The sequence below is a fragment of the Macaca thibetana genome, chromosome 14 (assembly GCF_024542745.1).
Source record: "Macaca thibetana thibetana isolate TM-01 chromosome 14, ASM2454274v1, whole genome shotgun sequence".
In the NCBI taxonomy this organism is placed as follows: Eukaryota; Metazoa; Chordata; class Mammalia; order Primates; family Cercopithecidae; genus Macaca; species Macaca thibetana.
Window position 1 is genome coordinate 105,132,915 of NC_065591.1, and position 22,837 is coordinate 105,155,751.

Consider the following 22,837-nt stretch of genomic DNA (forward strand, 5'->3'; position numbering starts at 1 on the left):
TGGGCTTACAAACAACCTGTGAACAAAAACCTACTGATATCACATCCCATTCTGTTACTAGTGGTCAGCGCGAACGTCCCTGAGAGGTTTTTCTCTATTTTCTGTTGGTCAACCTTTTGTAAACTCAATTCATTTATTCTGTATCATCCAATTTACCCTGTTCAAGGGATCCAGATAGTTTCTCTGTTGCTCAGCTCAGAAGCTCATTATGCTAAACAGAACAAAAAAATCTGTCTTCAAAGAAAAACTCTTTTAAAAAGACATAATTCAAATTTGAAGCACAGTCATAGCCATCATGTATAATAATAAAGCACACAGATTACCATTTAATGTCAAATTAAGAAAATGTCATTTTAGTTGCCTCAGAATTGTGTGTGTGCGTGTGTGTGTGCCTGTGTGCATATGCATACGTGTGACTCTAAAGTAACTCTTCTGAATTTGAGCTAAATAACTGATTATAGTATTTGGATTTTCCTTTTTAATATCTGAAATTACCCTGCTGTCAGAGGCCTTCTTGGCATCTGTGGAGAAGGATGCAAAGGAACGAGCCAAGAGAAGAAGGGAAAACAAAGTCTTAGCAGATGGTAATTGTCAGTCCTTACATTTCAATGGTGGGATGATTTGTGCTAGAAAGAGCACACGAAAGCCTGAATGCTGATATTTGAGGACATCTAGATTCCCAGTGGTGAGGTTTGTGATGGGCTCGAGGCAATGGAACTTGGCCAGAAGGAAATCGTTGGTGGTCTCTTCTCTGTTCCTGCTGCAACAAGCAGGGGGTAGGATGTACCTACCTCCAGTGAAACCTCTTTCTAAAGCATCCCTGTGCACTTAGCAGAGCAAAGTGAATCGTACTAAACAGTGCTCAGGAAGTAGTGGGGGGTGAGAGTGAGCTGCCACTGGCTAGCCTAAGGCATAGATGAAGAAGTGGAAAAGAAGAATAAAACAGCTGTGAGGAAAGAGAGGAGAAATCAAGGAAAAGGAAGGGATGGGATTGTGTATGTTGTGGGGAGATATATACGATAGAAGAATGTTTTCAATTTATTTTATACCACCCAGGGCTGTGTGTGCTGCAGGTCTGAATGATTCCATCTTTGTTGGGAAAATTAATTATTTGACCCTCTTTATGAGACACCGAATGCACAGATTTGGTCTCTGTGGCAAACTTAGTATGGTTCTGAGCCTCAGTGCAGAAACGTTTACTTTTTCTGAGAATCTACTTAGAAGACATGGGTGGATTTGGAGAAAAAAAATATACTTGAAGAAGCTGGTCCTGAAATATCTGCAGAGAAAAACAAATGTTGAGTCCCTTTAGGATCAATAGAAGTGAAGACCTTCAAAGTAGAATTGGAAAATCGGGGGAATAAAGTCTGAGAGATTTTCTGATGTGTGGTGAGAGCTCACCTGTGTGACTTATATTCCCATAGCCCTAAAAGACAAAGGGAATGAAGCATTTGCTGAAGGCAATTATGAAACAGCTATCCTGCACTATAGTGAGGGTTTGGAGAAGCTGAAGGACGTGAAAGTGCTGTACACCAACCGAGCCCAGGTCAGTGAGGCAAGCATGTGTCCATGGGGCTTTCTCAGGGAATAGTTACCACTAAACCTGGGAAAACAAAGTTGAGACTAGATGTTGGACTGGGAAATGTTTATAAGAACTGGCTCTTGTTTTGGGTTTGGGAGGAGCTGACTTATACGTAGCATTTACCAGTTTCCATGATGCAAATATTCTCACCATGATCTAATTTGAAATCACTGCAGGAGGACTTGGGAAGAACTGCCCATTATCAGCTGTCTCCATAGTATAAGTCAGTTCTGTCATATCACTGATGGTGACCATGCACTTGTCCCTGTGGATAAAGGAGAAAACTAGTGGAATGAAATGACCTATAGGACCTTAGAATTCTGCTACCAACAGATTTCTTCAGCCTCCTTTTTTGGTACTAGTCTTAACTCCTAGGGGATGCCCTCCTATTAGTTTCTCATTCGTTGTATCAGTCTCTCTTTAAGATTCTGCGACGGGGGTAAAGTGGATAACAAGTGGTCCTAGAACCAATGTCTTGGAAATTTTGGGTTTCTTAAAGTTTTTATGCCTTAGTATGTGTCACAAATGAGCTCAGTTTCTTGGAACACCAGGTAAAAACCACCCAGATGTTTATTTACCACTTAATGAAGGGATGGGCTGATAGCTCTCAACTGAAACAAAACCATCACCTGTGACCTTGTGTTTGAAAAGTAGTTTAGTTTCTGTGTGGTAGAGTTCTCTGCCGGACAGGCCTGAAAATTTGGCAGATTCGTGGACGTAATTACCCCATGGTCAGAATATGTCAGCAGGACCTGTGTGAGGTGGACTTGGCGATGCCTTGTCATTTGCAAGAGGGAGAGGCTGCAGCAGAGTCCTCATCAGCTCCAATTTCCCTAACTCGAGATTAAGAATGTCTGGCTCTGGGATGTTGAGAAAGAGGATTGGAAGCAAGAAACAGGACATTCAGAGGCCAGAATGTCTGGGGAGTGATAGTGACTTAATGATAAATAAATCCAAGCAGTATAATCTCACTAGTTTAGCAATTTGGATAAGTTAGACTAGAATTGAAGTGTCACTTAAACTATCCCAATTTTGGAGAAAACTAGTTATAAGGAAGTGAATCGGTAAAAAAGATGGCCAGAGGTTGATTTAACAATACATTGCATTACCCGAACAAGATTATAAACTTTTTGAGGGCAAAAACTACCATATACTTTTTCCCTTAATGCTTTATTTATAGCAGATGTTCAATAAATCCTTTTTTAGTTACATAACATTGGAGGCACAATAAGTCCAATTAAGGGAGTTAAGGTTCTGTTGACAATTCAGAAGCATCGCTTAAATGCAAGCAATTAATAGAATAATTATAGTTCCTTCTTATTTATTACCAAATTTGGTCTCTAAAAACATCTGCCTACTGATGCTTGTTCAGTTGTGTTACTCTGAAGTTATTTGAAAGCAATAAAATTGAATTGCTTTAAAAAAGTTATGTAATTCAGACATATCTAATTCAGACTGTCTATACTCTGATTCATCTGAATTAGTTATATTTTCACTGCACTCATTTTTAAGCAGCACTTTGATTAGTTCTGAAGAATCACATTAAGAATGAATGTGGATAAATATAAGGAAATGTAATGAAAAGGTTTGAGGGAGTGATTCCTCCCAGCTTTCCCAAGGAGAAAACTTACACAGAGACCAAAAAATGGAAAATGTACTCCCTGGTGTTACAAACCGTTTGAACCACTGAACTATTTTTAAAATGCTTCCCCTGTATGCATGCAGTGTTAGAAAACACTTAATAAGGACCCTGTAAAGTTTCTCTTGCTAGAGAGAAAACCTAACCTTTCATTGCTTTGTTTTTCCCCTGGAGTTAATGTTATGATCAATAGATTGCCGGTATAATTTAGATAAATCTGGAGTTTAATTGCTATTTGGAAAAAGTAGTTCTTTTTTAAAATGTGCAAAAGCGAAAGAGATTGAGGAAGTTATAGGGTGTTTAATCTAAGCCTTAAGAGAGAAAGAAAAAGAAAAAGTAAAAGGCCGTGTAGAGAAATTGTTGCAAACCATAAAGACTTCTTCAGAGTCTGCACGATTCCTGAATAATAGTGCCATGAAATCATGGCCACAGCTGTCTAGAATGATGCCAGCTTCCTTCTCACATCCCCTAATTTTCAAATGAAACCTGAGACCCTGGAGAAAAGGATGATGCTTTACAGAACGGATAGCTCAAAGAGTCATCTTCTCTAATTACTACAGAATGTGAGTTAATGAAAGCACCACTTGCAGCTTCCTTGCTATGGGAGCCAAAAGCGGCATGATTTCAATGCATTTGCTGGCTGTTGCCTGCTCTCTTCTCACTTGGGTTGGATACTTGGATTACCTGTGAGTTGCAACATTAACCCCACAATTGGCTTGTCCATGCAAATATCTCATCAGGTTTGTTGTTAAGAGTGTTGCAGTACCCTGGTACAGTTTTGATCATGGACAATCCTACGTGTAGTACTGGCTTTATTATTGGTGACTGATGGAACCCTGGAAAAGCCACTGCTCCTGGTGCTTGGCTATCCTTTTGTACAAATGGGATGATCGGTGCTGCCTCTTAGGGAGCTTTCCAGAAGAAGAGTGCTTCAAGGCTACTTAGTGCAATTTGATAAGACTTTATTGACCACTTACTGTGTCCAGTAATTAATAGAGAGGTTATAGTAGCCATTGTGCTTGTTTATAAATAGTCGTTCATTTGTTTATATTCCTCTAGTTCTCAATCTAAGTTCTTAATCAGTTAAGTTTGAATGGATCACGGAATTCTGAGTCAATTCTTGATTTTCAAGATTTTCCCCAATTCTAAGGGATTCTAAAAGAGTGCCCCAGGCATTTGATACTAAGGGTTCATGGTGATGCTCTTGACTCTCATATGTCACTCTACTTCTTTCATTTTTTTTCTGCTGTGCTCAGGAGGACAGAAGCAGAGCTTTTTTATTATATTTTGATAACAGCGTTATTGAGATGTAATTCACATACCATACAGTTCACCCTTTTATAGTACACAATTTAATGGGATTTTAGTATAATCACAGAGTTGTGCGACCATCACAATTTTTGAACATTTCATCATCATCCCCCAAAAAACTTCATCTTTACCTGTCAACTCCCCAATCCTCCCATTGCTACTCTCAGCCCGAGATAATCACCAATCTACTTTTTGTCTCTATACCTTTGTCCATTCTGGACATTTTATATAAATGAAATCATACATTTGTCCTTCTGTGACTGGCTTCTTTCATTTATCATAATGTTTTTAAGATTCATCCATGTTATGGTATGTATCAACTCTTCATTTCTTTTTGTTGCTGAATAATTTTCCATTGTATGAATATACCATATTTTATGTATCCCTTCATCACTGATGGACATTTGGATTGTTGCCTTTTGACTATCATGAATAATTCTGCTATGAACATTCATGTATAAGCATTTGTATGGATGTATGTTTATATTCTTCTTGGGATATACCTAGGAGTAAAATTACTGGGTCATATGGTAACATAACCTTCTGAAGAACTTCCGGACTATCTTCCAGAGGGCCTGTGCCATTTTAATTCCCACCAGCAGTGTATGAGGGCTCTAATTATCTGTCTTTTTTATTCCCTTTATCATTTGGTGTTTTTCTGGAACATTCACAGCAGGGTAGACTCCAGAATTCAGCTCTTCCTTCTTGGATGTAGCTAGTGAGCTGGGTATTTTCTGTGTCCCTCTAGATCCTTCCCTGCACTGTGCCCTGGAGGGCTGACCTGTGTGGAGTGGCTCCTTGGCTTCCCAGCCTTCTAGCCTCCATTTGCATTCAGCCAATAAAATAAGAAGGAAGGAGGAAAAGTGAGATTGGGTATTATTCTCCTGGCCTTTGGCTCTAGTGAAGGCCTCAGCTCATATCAGGCAGTTCTTTTCGCAGAGCTATCCTCTCCCATTGTGTTCATTGCTCCCTCCTTCTGTCCCTTCTATTACAGCAGTGGTAATGGCTGTCCACTGTTGCTAGCTCTGAGATTCTGTAGCATCCCTTGTCAGGTTCCCTAAGCCCTGCCTTCACCGTGGAAGAGGTCCCTGGATTCAACTCTCAGTTGCCCAGTGTAAGTGTGCCATCTGTTTCCTGGCAGGACCATGACTGATCTAGGTAGGGGATAGTTCTCGCTGACATTCTACTGTTCGAATGTTCTTTCTGCATGAACTGAAAACTGCCTGATGCAGAGTTGTGTGTGAATATCAGCTGTTGGTTTCATTACAGGCTTATATGAAACTTAAGAACTATGAGAAGGCCCTGGTGGATTGTGAATGGGCTCTTAAGGTAAGAGAGTATTTCTTTTCCCCCGTGATGGTATTGGGCTGAAGTAGATAGAAGGCAGCTGCCAGTGTATCAAGATAGGAAAGGGTATAACCTCTGTAGCCAGAGCTTCAGTTTCCTCATCTGTAGAATGGGATAGAATAGAATTGTTAGGAGGGTCATGACAATGCACAGAAAGTGCCTGGTTCCTAGAAAGCAATCCAGGGAGCTGCTGCTATTGAATTTTCAGTGTCTTATATTACTACAGTTCCTTCTTTACTCTTGTGTTATCAGACACTTTGTTCTATGTGTTAGTGGAAATGCCTCCTTCTCTCTTCCGGGGCCAGCCATTGGAGCTGATTTCTGCAATGCTGCAATGCTGTTCTTCCTTGTCAGTTTGTGTTTTTTCCCTCCAGCCCTAATAATTTGAAAATATAGCATCCTCTATTTGTAGAGGAATAATCAGAAGAAAGAATTCCTATTTTTCAACTTTAGTCAGGCCTTGGGCAGATAAAATAATTCTACGCATGGCATTTCCTCTGAAATCTGCCAAAATAGATGGTGAAAGACGCATAGACGTAAAGACTGTTGATGGAAATGTTAAGAGTTACTAAAAGAGAAATAACACAATCACTTTTTAGGGACATGACCAAATATTTAAGTAACCCTTAATCCACATTCCCCTGAATTACTCTGTCACAGGGGTTTTAACTAAGTAACCAAAACTAGTGCTTCTCAGACTTCTGCACTTGCTGCTAACAGCAGAGGAGAATGGACATGAGCCCCTCGAGAGGGACTAGAAGCAGAAAGCATGAAATTTCTTTTAAGATGTGTGTTTTATCTTAAAAAACTTGTTAATTTTGCACAGCACTTCATGAAAGTTATCTGTTTGTTTTGATATAACAGCATTATTTTCAGTAACTTAGAATCAAGTAAAATTGAGGTGCCAGGAGAGTGTGCCAAGTTTATCCTGTGGCTTCAATTCTTGGGTACAGTGCAGCTACCCTAGCCTAATGAGTATGTCCGAAAACAAGAGGACACTTTCCTAGCAGCATACTGGCCATATCTGCTTTATTTCTTGTTGAGAGGGTAAGCAAAGGAAACCGGGATGAATGAGAAAGTCACCTCTGCTTATAATCATTCATAAAACACTAGGGATCCTCTTCACACTGACATCTGGAGTGTCCAATTTCTTTATCCCTTAGAAGATACAATGTGTGGCAAATTTTGTTCCATTGCATGAGTATAGTCTTTAAGTTATAAGGTTGGGGCCGAAGCTGATGACGTCAAGCTCTTCACAGCTCCATCATAGGTCCACTAACCTGCTTTGTTGCCTTGCCTGATAATGATTTCTTTTTCTACCATTATTCTGCAGGAGAAGAGAGAGACAAGGATGTTTTCCTTGGTTTTTCCAGTAATAACAGCAAACAACATCATTTGCTGCATGCTCACAAAATTCTATTCTGTTCTGTTCAGTGTCAGTATTTTCTCTATTTTTCTGACGAGGAAATCAAGCCTCAGTGATTAATTAAGTACTTTGTGCAGGATCATGAAGCTAGTGTCTGTCTAACTCTAAGCCCATGCTCTTAACCTCTATAAAGGGCCTCTCCACTGCAACTTTGAATCCCATAATCCCTGGGTGTGGATGTCTTTCCCATCTGTGGAAGAAACATGATCTCCTCACAGGTCCACCAAGAGTATCTTTTCTGATCTGAAAAAGGCCAAAGAGGCAGACATACCATCATGCTGATTCAGGATAACACACTGGCCTGTTCCCAAATGTTAATTGAAGTACAATGTAATTAACAGTGAAACCGAGGCCAAGCAGGCCCAATGGAGCTGACATTAAAAAACGCTGACACTCAGCAGCCAATCTTGTTAAATGCCCAGCGAGGCTCCCAGTTGAAGAGGTTTGGGTAAACACTTGGAGAAATGAGAAAAAAAAATGTACAAAGAGTTCTAAAAACTAATAATGATTTGTTTTATGTTACAGCTGTGAATTTAAAACTTTTGCTGTCTTTAAAATTAATGTATCAATAGCGAACGTCACTGGCACTCCGTTACTAATAGTATTAGTACTTTCATGCCAACTTAATCTTTTTTGACACTTTTAAATTGGTAGAGACAAGCTTATGTGATATTTCAAGACTGATGTTTCTTGTCAAGGAAGATAAGGCAGCAAAGCTGGTTTCAATTAGGACCAGAATCATTTCTTTCTCAGCAGAACACTTCTTGCACAATGAAATACATCTTCCTCTGAAGGCAGGATTCCTTTAAGGGGAAGCTGGGGTTCACCCAAGAACATTCTCGTGAGGGTTGATACATGGTCAAAGGAGAATGGGCCTATTAGTGAGAAAAATCCATTAGCAGCCTTTTGCGTCATTGTCTTAGGAAGGCAAATTCACAGCTATCCACACTTCACGGTGACACACGATAGGTCGGGGACAAGGCTTTAATGCTTGGGGCTTGGTTTCCCCCACCTGCCGTAACCCCGGTGCTCTGCCAGTGAATGTACTGTGAATATTTGGCTTTCATGAGCTGAAGTGCTAGAGTTTCCTCTTTTCTCTTTGACCATCCCTTTCCTGCTTCCTCAATTTTATCCTTTGTGAATTCGTGAGGGATCACCCCTCTGCTCCCTGTCTTTTGTCTCTGTACAGTTACTCCTTTACAGCTCTCTTCTCTCATGGGCTCAACTCTTATCTCTGCAAATGGCTCTCAGACCTACTTCCCCAGTCTCCCCTTCCCCAGCTCCAGGGCTGCATGTCAGCTGCCTCCTGCAGGTGCCTTTTGATAGTCTTGATGTCATCTGAAACTCGGTATGTCTAGAAGCCAACTCTTCATCTTCTCACTCAGCCTTTCTCACTCCCTGCCCTAGCTGACCTCTTTCTGTTAATGACACACCACGTCTTTCAGGTATCTAGGCCCCTGGTTTTGACTTCACATCCTCCATCACCCTTATCACTGATAGTTAGTTGATGCTGGTCAGATCTTTCTTTGACATAGCTCTGGCATCTGCACTTCCTTTCCCTTCCACTGCCACCAGGACTTCAGACATTAGCCCTTGTTCTAAGTGATTGTTCTGCTCTCCTTACTCATCTCTCATTGTTCAGCCCACCATACCTCTTGTTCAGCCTTTCCCTCCTCTGATCACATCTGCATGCCACCTTCCTACCAGCTTACCTCCACACTGCCATTGGTGACTCACCCTCCTCCAGTGTGGCTCAAGATGGGATCTTCTCTCCATCCAGTACCTGCCCCTCGATCCCAGCTGGACTGTCCCCAAAGCCCCTTGTACTCTCAAGTTCTTGCCCAGCCCACTCTCCCTCCATCCTCCTCTCTTCACCTCTACGTGTCACTAAGACTCAGCCCATATCCCTCCACCTTTGCATGCCCTTTTAAAGACTGCATTTTCAAGCATATTTTCTTCCACTGATTTTTTTCAGTAGCATTTTCTATAGCATTTATATGCTCTTTTCTGTAGCACCTTTCTGAAGGAGATTTGGTGTCATTTTTAAACCCTTGAGAGTTTAATGGCCAAATTTCAAATTCCAGCTCTTCCACTTGTTATCTGTGTGACCTTGGGCCTCTCCAACCCCTAGTTTTCACATCTGTAAAATAGGGATAATAACTGTATCTGCTTCGTAGAGTTGTTTTAAAGCTTCTGTGAGATCATCCATATGAACCATAAAGCTTAGTGCCTGGCACATGGTTTGGGCTGAACAATCATGCACATTTATTTTTATTATGACTTCCATTCACTTAGCAGTGAATTGGGAAATGATATACACAAGAATGTATCTCTAAAAGCTTCTCCAACAATTATTGTTCTCTCTTTTATTATTGTTGTTATTCTTCTCTCTTATTATTACTGCTCTCTTTTATTAAATTTAGATTTTTCTCTTTTGCTCTGAAATGAATTGCTGCTGATATAACTGCAGCAATAGCAGCTAATACTCTGTTACCCAGAGCCACACCAAGTGTTTTACATAATTTCTTTCTCACAACAACCTGAGAGAAATACTATTATTGTCTTCATTTTCCAGGTGAGGAAAATGAGTGTCAGAAAAGTTAGGCGGCCTGGCCAACAACATGCCACTTTTGCTGAGTAGCAGAACAAGGATCCACCCAGGACATTTTAGACTCCTGAGCTTGAACTCTTAACCTCTTCATATCTAAACCTTTGAAGGGCATCTGATTTGGCACAATGTCTTGCATATAAAAGAAGTTCAATAAATGTTCATTAACTGGATGTCTTAGATTTTAGTGTATGTCTCTGTCAAATCATTCCCTGTGGAGTTATAATGACTAGGGTCAGGCAGGTGCAGGGCCCCCTGTGTAAATGGTCTAGTTTCAGCCATAAGTTTCAATCCTGCCTTTTGAAGGGGGCATCCCTACTAATCTTAAGTAATATGAACAGAACGTCCCAGTACATATGTTGTGGTTTATTTGGGAGGAGGGACTTCCCAGGCCCACTAAGATGTAATGGTAACCTCAGCTATTTTCTTAGAGTAAGTTCTCTTCTAGTAAACCAGTGACTCTCAAACTTAGCTGCATGTTTACCTCAACTAGAGAGCTTAAAAACTTATGGATGCCTGGGTCTTATCCCAGAGTATAATGTAATTGATGTGGGGTACAGGGCCGGCAGGATTTTTACAAGCATCCTAGATGATTCTAATGTTCTGCCAGTGTTAAGAGCTCTTCTAAACTGAGGGTTTGCTTCCTGATTGCGTCTCATTAAATGGAAATGAAAAGTGGCAGGTATCATTAATTAATTTGGTGAAGAGCTTGCTGCTGCACCCAGGCTCCTTGCAGACATCAATTAGTTTGGTCACAAATGCACAAAAAAGTTTTGTCAATTCTGGTAGTTGCCCTGAGAATCAAAGCTTCGCCTTAACTCTTTTAGCTGTGTAGTGAGGGGAGTGGCAAATGACTTCACATCTTCTAAAACTTCTGATCAGTCATTCTCTTTTATGCAGTGTGATGAAAAATGCACAAAAGCATATTTTCACATGGGAAAAGCCAACCTGGCCCTGAAGAACTACAGTGTGGTAAGTTCTTAGAGGAATGTAATTGACATGTTTGATCACAGACTGATGCTCCCAGTTGTGCTAGAGGAGAACCATGATTCTCCAAGCTGATTAGATATCAATCCATCCTTCAGTATTTTCCAAGGTAAAGCTCAAGATCGTAAAGTTGGGAAGAATTTTGGGTGTCAGTTCAGCTCCACCAGTTGTAGGACTCTCTTCTGCAACATCCCCTACCAGTGTCTGTTCAGTCTCTGCAGAGAAAATACATAAGCAAAAAGAGAAAACAAAATTTGCTGTAACCTCATCACCCAAAAGTAACCATGCAGATCAGTCAACCTGTCTCTCTATCTATCTATCTATCCATCTATCCATACTAAGATATTTTATATCGTTAAAAGTAACTTTATTGAGATATAATTCACATACCACACAATTCATCTGTAGAATGTATAAAAACTATATGATTCAGTAGCTTTTAGTATATTCACAGAGTCAGGCAGCCATCACTACAATCAATTTTAAAAAATTTTCATCCCTTCCTGGACAAACACTGTACCCATTAGCAGTCAGTCCCCTTCCCCCAGCCCCATCTCAACCTTAGGCAACCACCAGTCTTTCTGTCTCTATACATTTGCCTGTTCGGTAGATTCCATATAGAGTCATACGATCTGTGGTCTTTTGTAACTGAGGTCATTCACTTAGTATAATGTTTGCCTGGTACATTTATGTTGTAGTGTGTATCAGTTCTTCGTTCCTTTTTTTTGCTGAATAATATTCCATTGTTTGATACCATGTTTTATTTATTCATCAGTTAATAGACATTTGGGTTGTTTCCACTTTTTGCCTGCTATGAATAACACTGCCATGAACATTCATGTGCAGGGTTTTCTTTTTTATGTTTACTGTCCTCTTGGGTATATATCTAGAAGTGGAATAGCAAGGCCGTATGGTAACTCTGTGTTTAACCTTTTGAGGAACTACCGAACTGTTTTTGAAAATGACTGCAGCATTTTACATTCCTACCAGGAGTGTATGAGGGCTCCAGTTTTTCCACATCCTCTTCAATACCTGTTATCTATTTTTTTGTTGTAGCTATTCTAGTGGGTGTGAAGTGATATGTCATTGTGGTATTGATCTGCATTTTTCTGGTGACTAATGATGTTGATGATCTTTTCATATGCTTATTGGCCATTTATATATTTTCTTTGGAGAAATTTCTTTTTTTTATAATGAGATGTAAATGTCATTTATATATTCTGAATACAAGTTTCTTATCAGATACATGATTGCCAAATATTTTCTTCCACTCCTTGTATTACCTTTTCATTTTCTTGATGATGTTCTTTGCAGCACAAAAATGTTTAAGTTTGATAAAGCCTCAATTACCTATTTTTTCTTTGGTTGCTTGTGATTTTGGTGTTATATCTAAGAAATGATCATCTAATCCAAGGTCAGGAAGATGTATACCTATATTTTCTTCTAAAAGTTTTATGGCTTAGCTCTTAAATTTAGCTATCTCTAATCCATTTTGAGTTCATTTTTTGTATGATGTGAGGCTGGGGTTCAACTTCACTCTTTTTCATGTAGATGTCTACTTGTCCCAGAACCATTTGTTAAAGAGACCATTCTTTCCCCCATTGAGTGATTTTGGCACCCTTGTCAAAAATCAATTGACCATAAATACATGGGTTTATTTTTGGTCTTCCAGTTTTATTCCATAGATCTACATGTCTGTCCTTGTGCCAGTACCACAGTGTCTTCATTTTTGTAGCTTTGTATTAAGTTGAGAAGTGAGAGTCCTTCAGCTTGGTTCCTCTACTTTTTCAAGATTGTTTTAGCTATTCTGGTGCTCTTGAATTTCTGTATGAACTTCAAGATTATTGTGTCGATTTTTGCAAAGAAACCGGATGGAATTTTGATGGGTATTACATGAATTCATAAGTCAATTTGGCAAGTACTGCTATCTAAACACTATTAAGTCTTCCTATCCATGAACATAGGATGTCTTTCCATTTATAAGATATGTCTTTAAAATAAATTGCTTCATATTATACATTTTTTAAAAGTTTGTTGGATTTTAATTGTAAATGTAATGCAGGCTTATTGTAATGAAGCTAAATAAAAGAAATATGAATAAAGGAAATGTTAATCTTTCCGTGTCCACCAATTTTTATTTACTCATTCAATTTATTCATTCAGCAGATATTTATTGCATGCTTTCTATGTGTCAGACACTGTTAATACAGGCAATAAAGAATACATCAGTGAAACTAGACAAAGCCCTTGGCTTCATGGAACTCATGTCCTTGGGGTAAGGGTGACCAGGAGACAAAAAACAATCAAATAGATGTGTAGTACATTACATGCACTATGTTAGATAGTGGTATGTAGTACTGAGAAAAATAAATCAGGAAGCAGTAAAGATGAGACTGGTTTTATATAGAGTGGTAAGAAAAGGCTTTCTAAAGGAATGGAGGGAGTGAAGTGAGCAAACCATGTGGATATATAAGGGAATAAATTCCTGGTGGAGGGATAGCTAGAATGCAGCCAGCAAGAGGAGAGCAACAGGAGATGAGGTCAAACAGGTGATAATGGTGGGGAAGGGGCTGATCCTATAGGGCCTTACAGGCTTTTCAAAGGACTTTGGCTTTTACTTTGAGTGATCTTCAAGCTTTATTGGAGGATTTTGAGTAAAGGAATTAAATGATCTGACTTATATTTTAAAGGATTACTCTGACTGCTAGACCGAGCATGTGTTTCGGCATGGTAAGATAAGAACAGAGAACGAGTGATAAGGCTATTGCAATAAACATCCAAGCAAGAGGTGATGATGGGGACCAGGTTGGTAGTGACGGAGGTGGTAAGAAGTGATGGGATTTTGGATACTTACTGACAGTGAAGCCAACAAAAATTGTTGCTAGGTTAGATCTAGGGTTGAAGAGAAGTTGGATACAGGGTCACTCTGATGTATAGACTTCTATTCCTGCGACACCATTCTCTACTTTAATGTGCTATTTTTTCCTTCAGTTTGTTTCTTAACTCTAGTCTTCTAGACGAACTTTGAACCTTCAAGATTATCTCAGAACTGTTTGTTTGTTTGTTTCTTTTGGGGTGTTTTTTTTTTCTGAGCTTTTTCTCTAGGTGACTGGTTAGATTATACTCTGGGCAGTTCTTATATTCCTGTGAGAAATACAGCACTAAGCCCAGGAATCCCATGAACTAGAATCTTCATTTTTCCAGTAACTTTCTATCTAGCAATTTCCTCAATGAGAAGCTGTCACTCTTGAGTTTTCCAGCTGACTCTTATGTGGCCAATAAATGGATCCCTTACTGGTTCTCTTCACAGCCTGTACATTTAACTAGGCAGTTCTGTTTTCCTATTCCCGAGTCTCTGTCAACATTGCCTCTAGTTTCATTTTTTTCCTAACTCCCTATGGACATATCTGACAGCCTTCTGTGCTCTCTCAGTGCAAATACCATATCTAAGTTTTGCATTTACTTTATGATTATTTCTATCCCAGACAGACATGATCCACAAGAATTTAAGACTGGATATTTTTCATCATGAGCATCTAACAACACTGTTTCTTTAAAACGAATTTTGAAATAATACCTGTTGCCCCCTAGAACTGGAGAAGCCTGAACAAAATGTCAAATGCACACTGTGTTCCTGTGCCTGCCTCCTGCACTGGGAGCAGGAGGAGGCGTGGAGAAAATAATGAAGCAGCCAAGCCCAATGACACCCATTGTCTTTCTCATAATCACGTTTACCCCAACCACTCTTCAAGGTCTTGTTTCTTTTTTCTAGTCTAGAGAGTGTTATAAGAAGATCTTAGAAATAAACCCCAAGCTGCAAACCCAGGTGAAAGGTGAGTATGTTCCTGCTGAGACCCCTTGTCTGAACTCCACCTCCCTCTGCCTCCTGCCTTAGAATGCCTTCCGTGCTTTCACTGCTCTTGGCCACAAGGCAGCAGCGGATCCTCTTTCCTGCACAGTTCAGTCTTCTGTGTTAACTGGCCCACTCTGCTCCTCTGCTTGCTGTAATCCCTTGCAAATATTAATATTTGCCTTCTTCATTTTCTACACCATCCTCCCTTAGACACTTTTAGACTCCCTTGAATCTCCAACAAGGTTTAAGATTCTGGTTGTAGATTTAGACTGTTTCTAAAATTTTCCTTGCTAAAGAAGAGTTTTAATTATTTTAATGCTTTATGCTTCTCAAACTCCCATTCTCAAAAGAAAGTAAAAAAAAAAGGTTGCTTCTTGTGTGGTATTGTTGATTGTTAGGGTTTTGTTTTGCTTTTCCTTTCTTGTTTTTCTAGATTACCTGAATCAAGTAGATCTTCAGGAAAAAGCAGACCTTCAAGAAAAGGAAGCCCATGAACTGCTGGATTCAGGAAAGAACACAGCTGTGAACACCAAGAACCTCCTGGAGACCCTTTCCAAGCCTGACCAGATCCCCTTGTTCTATGCAGGGGGGATTGAGATCCTGACTGAAATGATAAAGGAGTGTAAGCCAGAGATGTGTGTGATCTCACGAGTGCTGTCAGTGTGAAGGGACATGTTCAGAGGTCTGCCCTCAAGAATCCCTCCCTTTCTTCCGCAAATATTGATTGAGGATGTACTCGTAATGTAGCTGCTAAAAGGGGTGCACAAGAATGTCCTCCCGCCTCTGCTCCGTCCTCTTTACAGAGCGTGCGTACACTCAGCACACATGTAAGAAACATACACAACACAACACATACACATGGCACACCCTCCATATATACTTACATACGCCACACATGCGCTCAGCTTTCACTCACTTGAATATATCCTTATATTACGCACACACCACATACCGCACACAGCACACTCACACCATAAGTACTCATGTCAGTCCACATATCTTGCGCACACTCCACCCTCACATTTTCTCCACACACCCCATGCACATCCTGCATGTGCTCCACATATACCCCCACAGACACCTCAAGCATCCCATACCACCTCGCACACTTTCCCTCCACTGTGGAGGAATGGAAGACAGAATTTTATAGGTTAAACTGTAAGGTTCACCCAGTTACACTGATGGCTGCTTAGGATGTGAAAATGGTTTCAGAGCAAACATCAGCTCTCCTACTAATGAGGGTCATACTGTTTTCTTTTACTAGCTCTTGTAAACATTGTTACCAAGGCTTAAATAATCTCTATACTCAGTGACAGCATGTTGTTTGTACAAATAGATGGAGTGTCTGACTTCTCTTTAGTGTACAATGGAGGGCATACAAATACCCCCTTTAGCAGTTTCTTGGAGATTATAAATTCCTCTCTAGAGCCTGGAAATAGCTTTGAAATAAATATTTAAGAACAAATGGATATGCTGGTACTTCCCATAGGTTAAGCAGCTCTGGGAAGCTCTCTAAAGATTACAGAATGATGAGCTGTGCAGATAGCCCTTGTGGCTACCCCAGCTCTGTTCTCCTTCTCTAAACAGTCCCTCTACCTGAGAGGCACTGAGGCCTCTGACACTGAGAGGTTGCTGACAATTGTATTTTTCCAAATGTAAAGTTGATTTGTTCCTGCCAAACCATTCATGTGGGCATCGTGACATTCCATATTAGGTTTCTCATTAGCAGGTGGCTGTGTCGCAACTAGACACCAGCCAGCCAGTTTGGGAGTCTAAAGTGGTTTTCTCTGTATCTGTTTCAGGCACAGAACAAACTTTATTCAGAATGCACGATGGATTTAGTATCATCAGTGACAACGAGGTCATAAGAAGGTAGGAATGTTCATAAAGACAGCCCAGCATCAAAGCAAGGGAAGATAACCACTTCTTATGAAATCAGACACGAGGCATATAGACAGTCACATTTCTGAACATTACCACCCTTCAATCAGTAGTGGGGGGCTCTCCAGGAGTGCAAAGCTACTACACGAACATCTTTGAGTGCTGGCCTTAAAGTCGCTGGAGTTACACTGCAGTTAACAATTGAGGCTGGGCACGGTGGCTCATGCCAGTAATCCCAGCACTTTGGGAGGTCAAGGCGGGCGGATCACTTGAGGTCAGGAGTTTGAGACCAGCCTGGCCAACATGGTGAAACCCCGTCTCCACTGAAAATACAAAAATTAGCTGGGCATGGTGGCGGGCACCTGTAATCCCAGCTGCTCAGGAGGCTGAGGCATAAGATCACTTGTATCTGAGGGGTGGAGGTTGTAGTGAGCCGAGATCATGCTACTACACTCCAGCCTGGGTGATACAACCAGATTCAGTCTCAAAAAAAAAAACAATTTAAGAGAGAGGAACAGCAGCACTTCCCAGGGCTCCTCTAAGCTCTTCAAAGTCAGAGAAATTATCATTCTTGCTGCTTTCCCACCAGTTTTTGCAAGGTTGTCATTTGTTTATTTCTTCTTTTGGAATTTGCTGATCATATCAAGAGTGATATAAATGTAAATGGCCCAATCCCATTTATAATTTCATCTGAAGAAAGACCTGTATGGTAGGAGGCAGTTTGCTAAAGTGACTGTATTTTAATTTCAGTCGTTCTGGTGCTTCCTGAGGCTTAGGATACCAGTGTGGGTTGGAGTCACCAGTACATGTCTTGTGTTCTCAGCCACAGTTCATTGGTCCCAGTGCAGCCATCACCCATGGCACTGGCTCACTGCCTAGCCTCTGTACAGCCCAGGCTTCCTCAGTCCGCGTCCTTGGCCTGGGACTCATGGTTCCATGATTGATCCTGGTGACCCATGGCTCTGGATTATAAAACTATACTTTCTGAAACCTGCATTTGGCGAATCTCAGGATGAAATAAAACCAAATGGAAGAGAAAATCAAGGCTGATTTTCAGACTTTTAAGATAGCCCTCCTTTGTCCATTCTAGGTGTTTTTCCACAGCAGGAAAAGATGCAATTGAAGAGACGGTCTGTGTGTCTGTTCTCAAGCTCTGGCAAGCAGTGTGCTGCGGGAACGGTAAGCCTGGGTAATCACCACTGATCACCATTAATGCGCTGCGTGCAAGGGAGTCCGCTGTTGGGCTGACTGTCTTCCCCAAAGGCCAGGCCCTGGAGAGTTGATGTCTAGACTTCCCCACACACTCGCTCCCTCCAGGAAAGCTTATGGATCAAAAGCAAGGTAGACAGATGAGGGGTGAGGTCAATGAAGGGAGGAGGTTGTCAGCATAATGAGTGGTCTCCTCTCTCCTCTCCTCCTGCTCTTTGCAGACTCATGACTTCTGTTCGTGCACTGGCAATGAGGTAGATGGAGTTTTTCTTTTCTTGTCAGCCTAAAATATTGTTCCTTTTTGCTAACCACAGTACCTTTCCAGCATCCTGAGATTTATAGTCATCCCCGCCGGTATCTTCAGACACTAATTAGCGTCTAGTATTGAGATAGTAGAATGCCACGGGCATTTTATTTACTGGGCTAACACTTAGGCTTTTTGCATATTTGCATCTTCCAGGGTTCATTACGTTTTTGTATAATCTTAATCTCTTTTGTAACTTCAATGTAAATACAAATTTTAGTTACTTCTGTCATTTTTAAGAAGTGTGTTTCATAGGAAAAAGTTTGACACTGGACAGAAACACTGAAAATGGGGATAATAATAGCTATGTCTCCTTTTCACAGGGCGACTGTGGGGAGCCAGCGATAGAGCTTGTGAATGCAGTTTGTATACTCTGAGATGTTAAGTAGGAGATAATGCCTTTTTTTTTTCTTTTTTAGTAGAGTAGAGGAATCAAGAACTTAAGAAATTAAACTCTTGAAAATCTAGACAATTGGGGGGCCTATTTCCTGACAAGCATTAAGGGGAATTATGCCCAGACTACTATCATCATCAAGGTGCCTTGCTACTCTGTGTAAGACCCTGCACCAGCTTAGGGCAGTGTTTTTGCAAACTCCCCTACAGGAGGGTGAGGAAGGCAGGACTTGGCGATGGTATGTCTACTCAGTGTGAACCTGACATAACCATCTATTTACTCTATTTCTGTGAACCTATTTATTGTTTCTGTGAACCTTACAGTTACATTTTTTTATCATCTGAAAAATATTTTCAGATACCTGTGATGTAAATGCTGTGTCTCAGGTCAATAAAATCTTGATATATCTAACTCAATAAATGCAAAGCAGTTTTTCAAAAGGGCAAGGGAATGCTTAAAAGTAAGGAAGTGAAAATATGTCAGTGATCTATTGTGGAGTGGGGAAGAGAAGCCAATTACAGGGTAGGATGTATATTTTACACATTATTTATATGAGAGGTGAATAATACCTCCTTTGGGGAATGGGCTTACCTGGAGGGGTATCAACTAACTCTGTGTTGTTTGAATTATTTATATCAAGCTACTTTTCTAGTATAAGAAAAAAATATATAATCAACAAGGACCTTTTCATTTCAGAAATCAGTAGATCCTATCTTACATGGACAAGAGTAATTATAGGTGAAGTGTGGGACTGAGATGTAATGTTTGCAACGAAAACATGGTTTGATATGTGGGCTACACATAGGATCCTGCAGTCCTGTTACTCCGGCTCTTTCAGGGCAAGCAGAAACCTGGTGTGTGTCTTCTCCTGGATGCTGTGTGCTATGTGTAAATGGGCAATTAGCACAGGAGGGGAGAGAGCCTAGGGTAACGAGGTCCATGTGATGGGACCCACCCCTTTGAGAGCCAGTTTGCTCTGTTTCACAGCTTTGCCTCATACTGCAGTCTGTACCCTGCAGTTTCAAACAAATTCATGTACCTGGTCAGAAAATGAAGCAGATGAAAGGGGATAAATCTACTGCCACCACCGTGGAAGAGCTTATGTTCTAGGAAGGAGGGCACACTTTATTCTTTAATGCTCTTATGTGATATTTTAGTTTCCTGGATAACATTTCCTCAAATGACCACTCTAGCCATTGTGTGAATATTGATGGTCTAAAGACATTCCACAATTAAACTGATTTATTTCCCTTTGCTAGTGTTTCCAGATACCACACACCAAGGAGGCTTGACAATAATAATGACATAGATGATTTCTGGGTGCCAGTCCCTGTCTGGCACAGTCACGTACTGATTCATTTAATCCTCATGACGTCCCTGTAGGTAGGAACATAATCCTCGTTTTACTGATGAGGAGACCAAGGAGCACTGGTAAGGTCACTCCCCTGGGCATTCAGACCCAGCAGTCTGGTTCTAGAATCCACACTCTTACACTTCATTATCCTGCCTTCAAATGAGTGGGCACCAGTTGAGTTTCCCATTAGGAGACAGGGTGACAGAGCTAGTTTAATTGCCGTGATGGCACGCACAAGACACACAACGCCTGTGTTTTGCAGAGGAAAATCAGCGTGTGCTAGTGATGCACCCTGACAGGGCCAGGCTGTTGGCCACCCTCTTGTCCTCCAAGGTCCTGGCCATCAGGCAGCAGAGCCTTGCCCTGCTGCTACAGCTCGCCCAGACTGAGAGCGGACGGAGCCTGATCATCAGCCACCTTGACCTGACCAGGTAAGCCTCTGCTGGCAGGATCTTCCTGGGACATCTCGTGTCATCACTTGACAAGTTCAGGCGTGCCTGTCTCCCCCTTATATCTCTGATGTGTGACTTGAAGGATCAATAACAGAAAGAGCCTTTGACAAGAGTGCTCTGTCATGAGGACCTCTGAGACAGGTCTGAACTTGGTACTATGGACAGTTTCACTTCTGAGCAACTGGCTTGTCCCCATCCCATAAATGGTGCAAATGGCAGCCCTTCCATAGCCAGATGAGGAGCCCCACCTTAAAATAGGTTACTTGCTTCTGTGCCTTTGGCCTCGGTCCTATCTCTACCTTGTTCCTACCCTTCCTTTTCTTCTTTCATTCTTATTTGAGGTAATCCTATCTTATTCTATGTGTCCTTAAACCCTTTCTGGAACAAGATGCACTATGAATAAATAAAACATTTCGAATACTGTTAAATGGAGGTCTTTCCAAAGTGTAAGACTATGAGCATAGAATGTGTGTCCCCTAAGTAGACTTTCTAGAAAGATTACTGAACCACAGTGATTCCGCCCAGTTCTTTATAATTTATTACTTCATTTTAAAATTATTTATTTATTTGTTATTTTGCTTACTTGTTTTACTTATTCATTTATTTACTTTTATTAAGTTTTCAGTTTATCTTTACATGATTAGTTTGAACATATGAAATTGTCACTTGTTAGATCTAAAAGGTTGCATGCCCGCCATTTCATGTGGTTCAATCTAACAGAAACAGTGGCGATTATTGTAACTTGCTTTATAAATGTTTCTCACACAATCTAAAAACAGGAGATTACCCTTCTGAGTTTTTTTGTTCACTGCTATTTTGTTTTATCTCCCCTCATGCTGCGAGGTAGGCAAGGTAAGCTTTATTACCTCATGTCACTCATGGGGCAGGAAGAACTATAGCAAGGAACCACGGGAATCTCATCCAACTAGCCTAGCCCCCAGGTACTGTTCTGAGGACCCAGCTCCACTCTGTGTTCTCAGTAGGAAAAGGAGCCAAACCTGCTGCAGCTGGCTCCTGTTCCTTCCAGATCTTTTTAGGACCCTGCCGAGCCCTCCCACACGGTCCAATTTGGTGTGGAGGTCCATGTGTGCCGTGACAGGGTGGTTATTATGCCTTGCCTACGGCTCCCCTTCCAGGCCCAGTCGCAGCCGCAGTGGCTCCCGGGAAAGGCTTTGGCAAGCCACTGAAGCTGAGGTTGCGCGGCAGATGCAGATTGTTAGTGGACTTAAATTCCCCAAAAGCACATTTCGCATTTCAAATGACTGCAGTCATTTCCTCAATACCTTCATCGCATTTTTTTAATATTGTTTTTGTCTCTTTGAGTAAATGTAGCTATAGCTATCATGGGCTTTTCCCCTCAAGCTATCTTTGAATTGCTTGAGTTTCAATGTGCATTTTTCCAGTGTCTCGCAGAGTGGCGTTCACGATCACCTTGTGTGGTCCTGCCTACTCTCTTTAGACAGTCAGAGAAACCTCAGCTTTTTACTTTTATGCCCACTAGCCTCCTTAACGTGCATCTCCAGTTGAACCAGACAGAATGGGTTCTCAGTGATGAAATGAGGCAGTTTGAAGCAAGACAGGGCTGCGCATAGCCCCATGACCGTCACGGCAGCACACTTATCACATTCCTCCCACAATGCTTATCCTCAGAGAAGAGGTTGAAGGCATGAATGTGTGCTGGCCAAGGACCAGTGTCATTTTGTCAGAAGTGCTGGGTTTTAGTCTTAAGCAGTACTGAGCTTCAATTCCCTGCATGTCTCTGCTTGTGTGACCCAGGCACTGACGGGCCCTGGCATCTCATCTGCATCACTCACTTACGATGACACTTACAGGGGGTGATGCAGTTGAATTTTTTCTGCTGCATTATGCAGAATACTTGAGCGAAAGGAGCTTAAGCAAAATAAAGCCTGGCTTGTTTTTTCACCTAATAAAATGAGACTAAAGATAGCAGCTGTTGGTGCAGGGGCTTAAAGATGTCGAGGTCAAAGTCTGTGCCCTTCTCTTGACCTTCCTCACATGGTCATACCTTCCCTCTTGCTGCAACTCCAAGCTTCACATCCTTCTTTAAGACGGGTCAGCACCAGCTGGATCTGTCCCTTTTATCAAGAAAAGCTACTGCCTATTTCTCTTTGGACAGAATTTTGTCACATGCTACCCCTAGTGGAAAAAAAAATGATCCCAGCTTCTTCTGTAGTAGAGTTAGGAAGAATAGAAGGGAATGGAGAATATCTGTGGGGTTAGCCAGCAAACAGCATCTGCTATAGAAAAAAAACAACAACAACAACTAACATCAAGCAAGCCTGACACATGGTATGATAGGGGGTCAATATTTTTATAATCATTTTCTCTTAGGGAATATTGTTCAGGGTCCTAAACTGAAGTAACCATGCATTTATTGATTACATGAAAGCGTTTTCTGACCTGTGGTTCACTCACAGAGACAGTTGCTTATCAGCAGAGCAGAAAATCTGCCACCATAAAAGAGGGTAT

At 41.1% G+C, this 22,837-nt stretch overlaps 1 protein-coding gene across 8 annotated transcripts in view; it reads left to right on the plus strand.

Annotated features, from left to right (window-relative positions):
* TTC12 (tetratricopeptide repeat domain 12) overlaps nucleotides 1-22,837 on the plus strand; it is a 69,511-nt gene that overhangs the window by 9,604 nt on the left and 37,070 nt on the right. For 7 of the 8 annotated variants that reach the window (XM_050755508.1, XM_050755509.1, XM_050755510.1 and 4 more), the window contains 9 exons: nucleotides 507-584; nucleotides 1,425-1,546; nucleotides 5,802-5,861; nucleotides 10,814-10,885; nucleotides 14,673-14,733; nucleotides 15,187-15,375; nucleotides 16,556-16,625; nucleotides 17,725-17,813; nucleotides 20,158-20,326. In XM_050755508.1, coding sequence (XP_050611465.1) covers nucleotides 507-584; nucleotides 1,425-1,546; nucleotides 5,802-5,861; nucleotides 10,814-10,885; nucleotides 14,673-14,733; nucleotides 15,187-15,375; nucleotides 16,556-16,625; nucleotides 17,725-17,813; nucleotides 20,158-20,326 — 910 coding nt within the window. The remainder of the gene's footprint in view (nucleotides 1-506; nucleotides 585-1,424; nucleotides 1,547-5,801; nucleotides 5,862-10,813; nucleotides 10,886-14,672; nucleotides 14,734-15,186; nucleotides 15,376-16,555; nucleotides 16,626-17,724; nucleotides 17,814-20,157; nucleotides 20,327-22,837) is intronic. The other variant, XM_050755511.1, reaches the window with a different exon arrangement.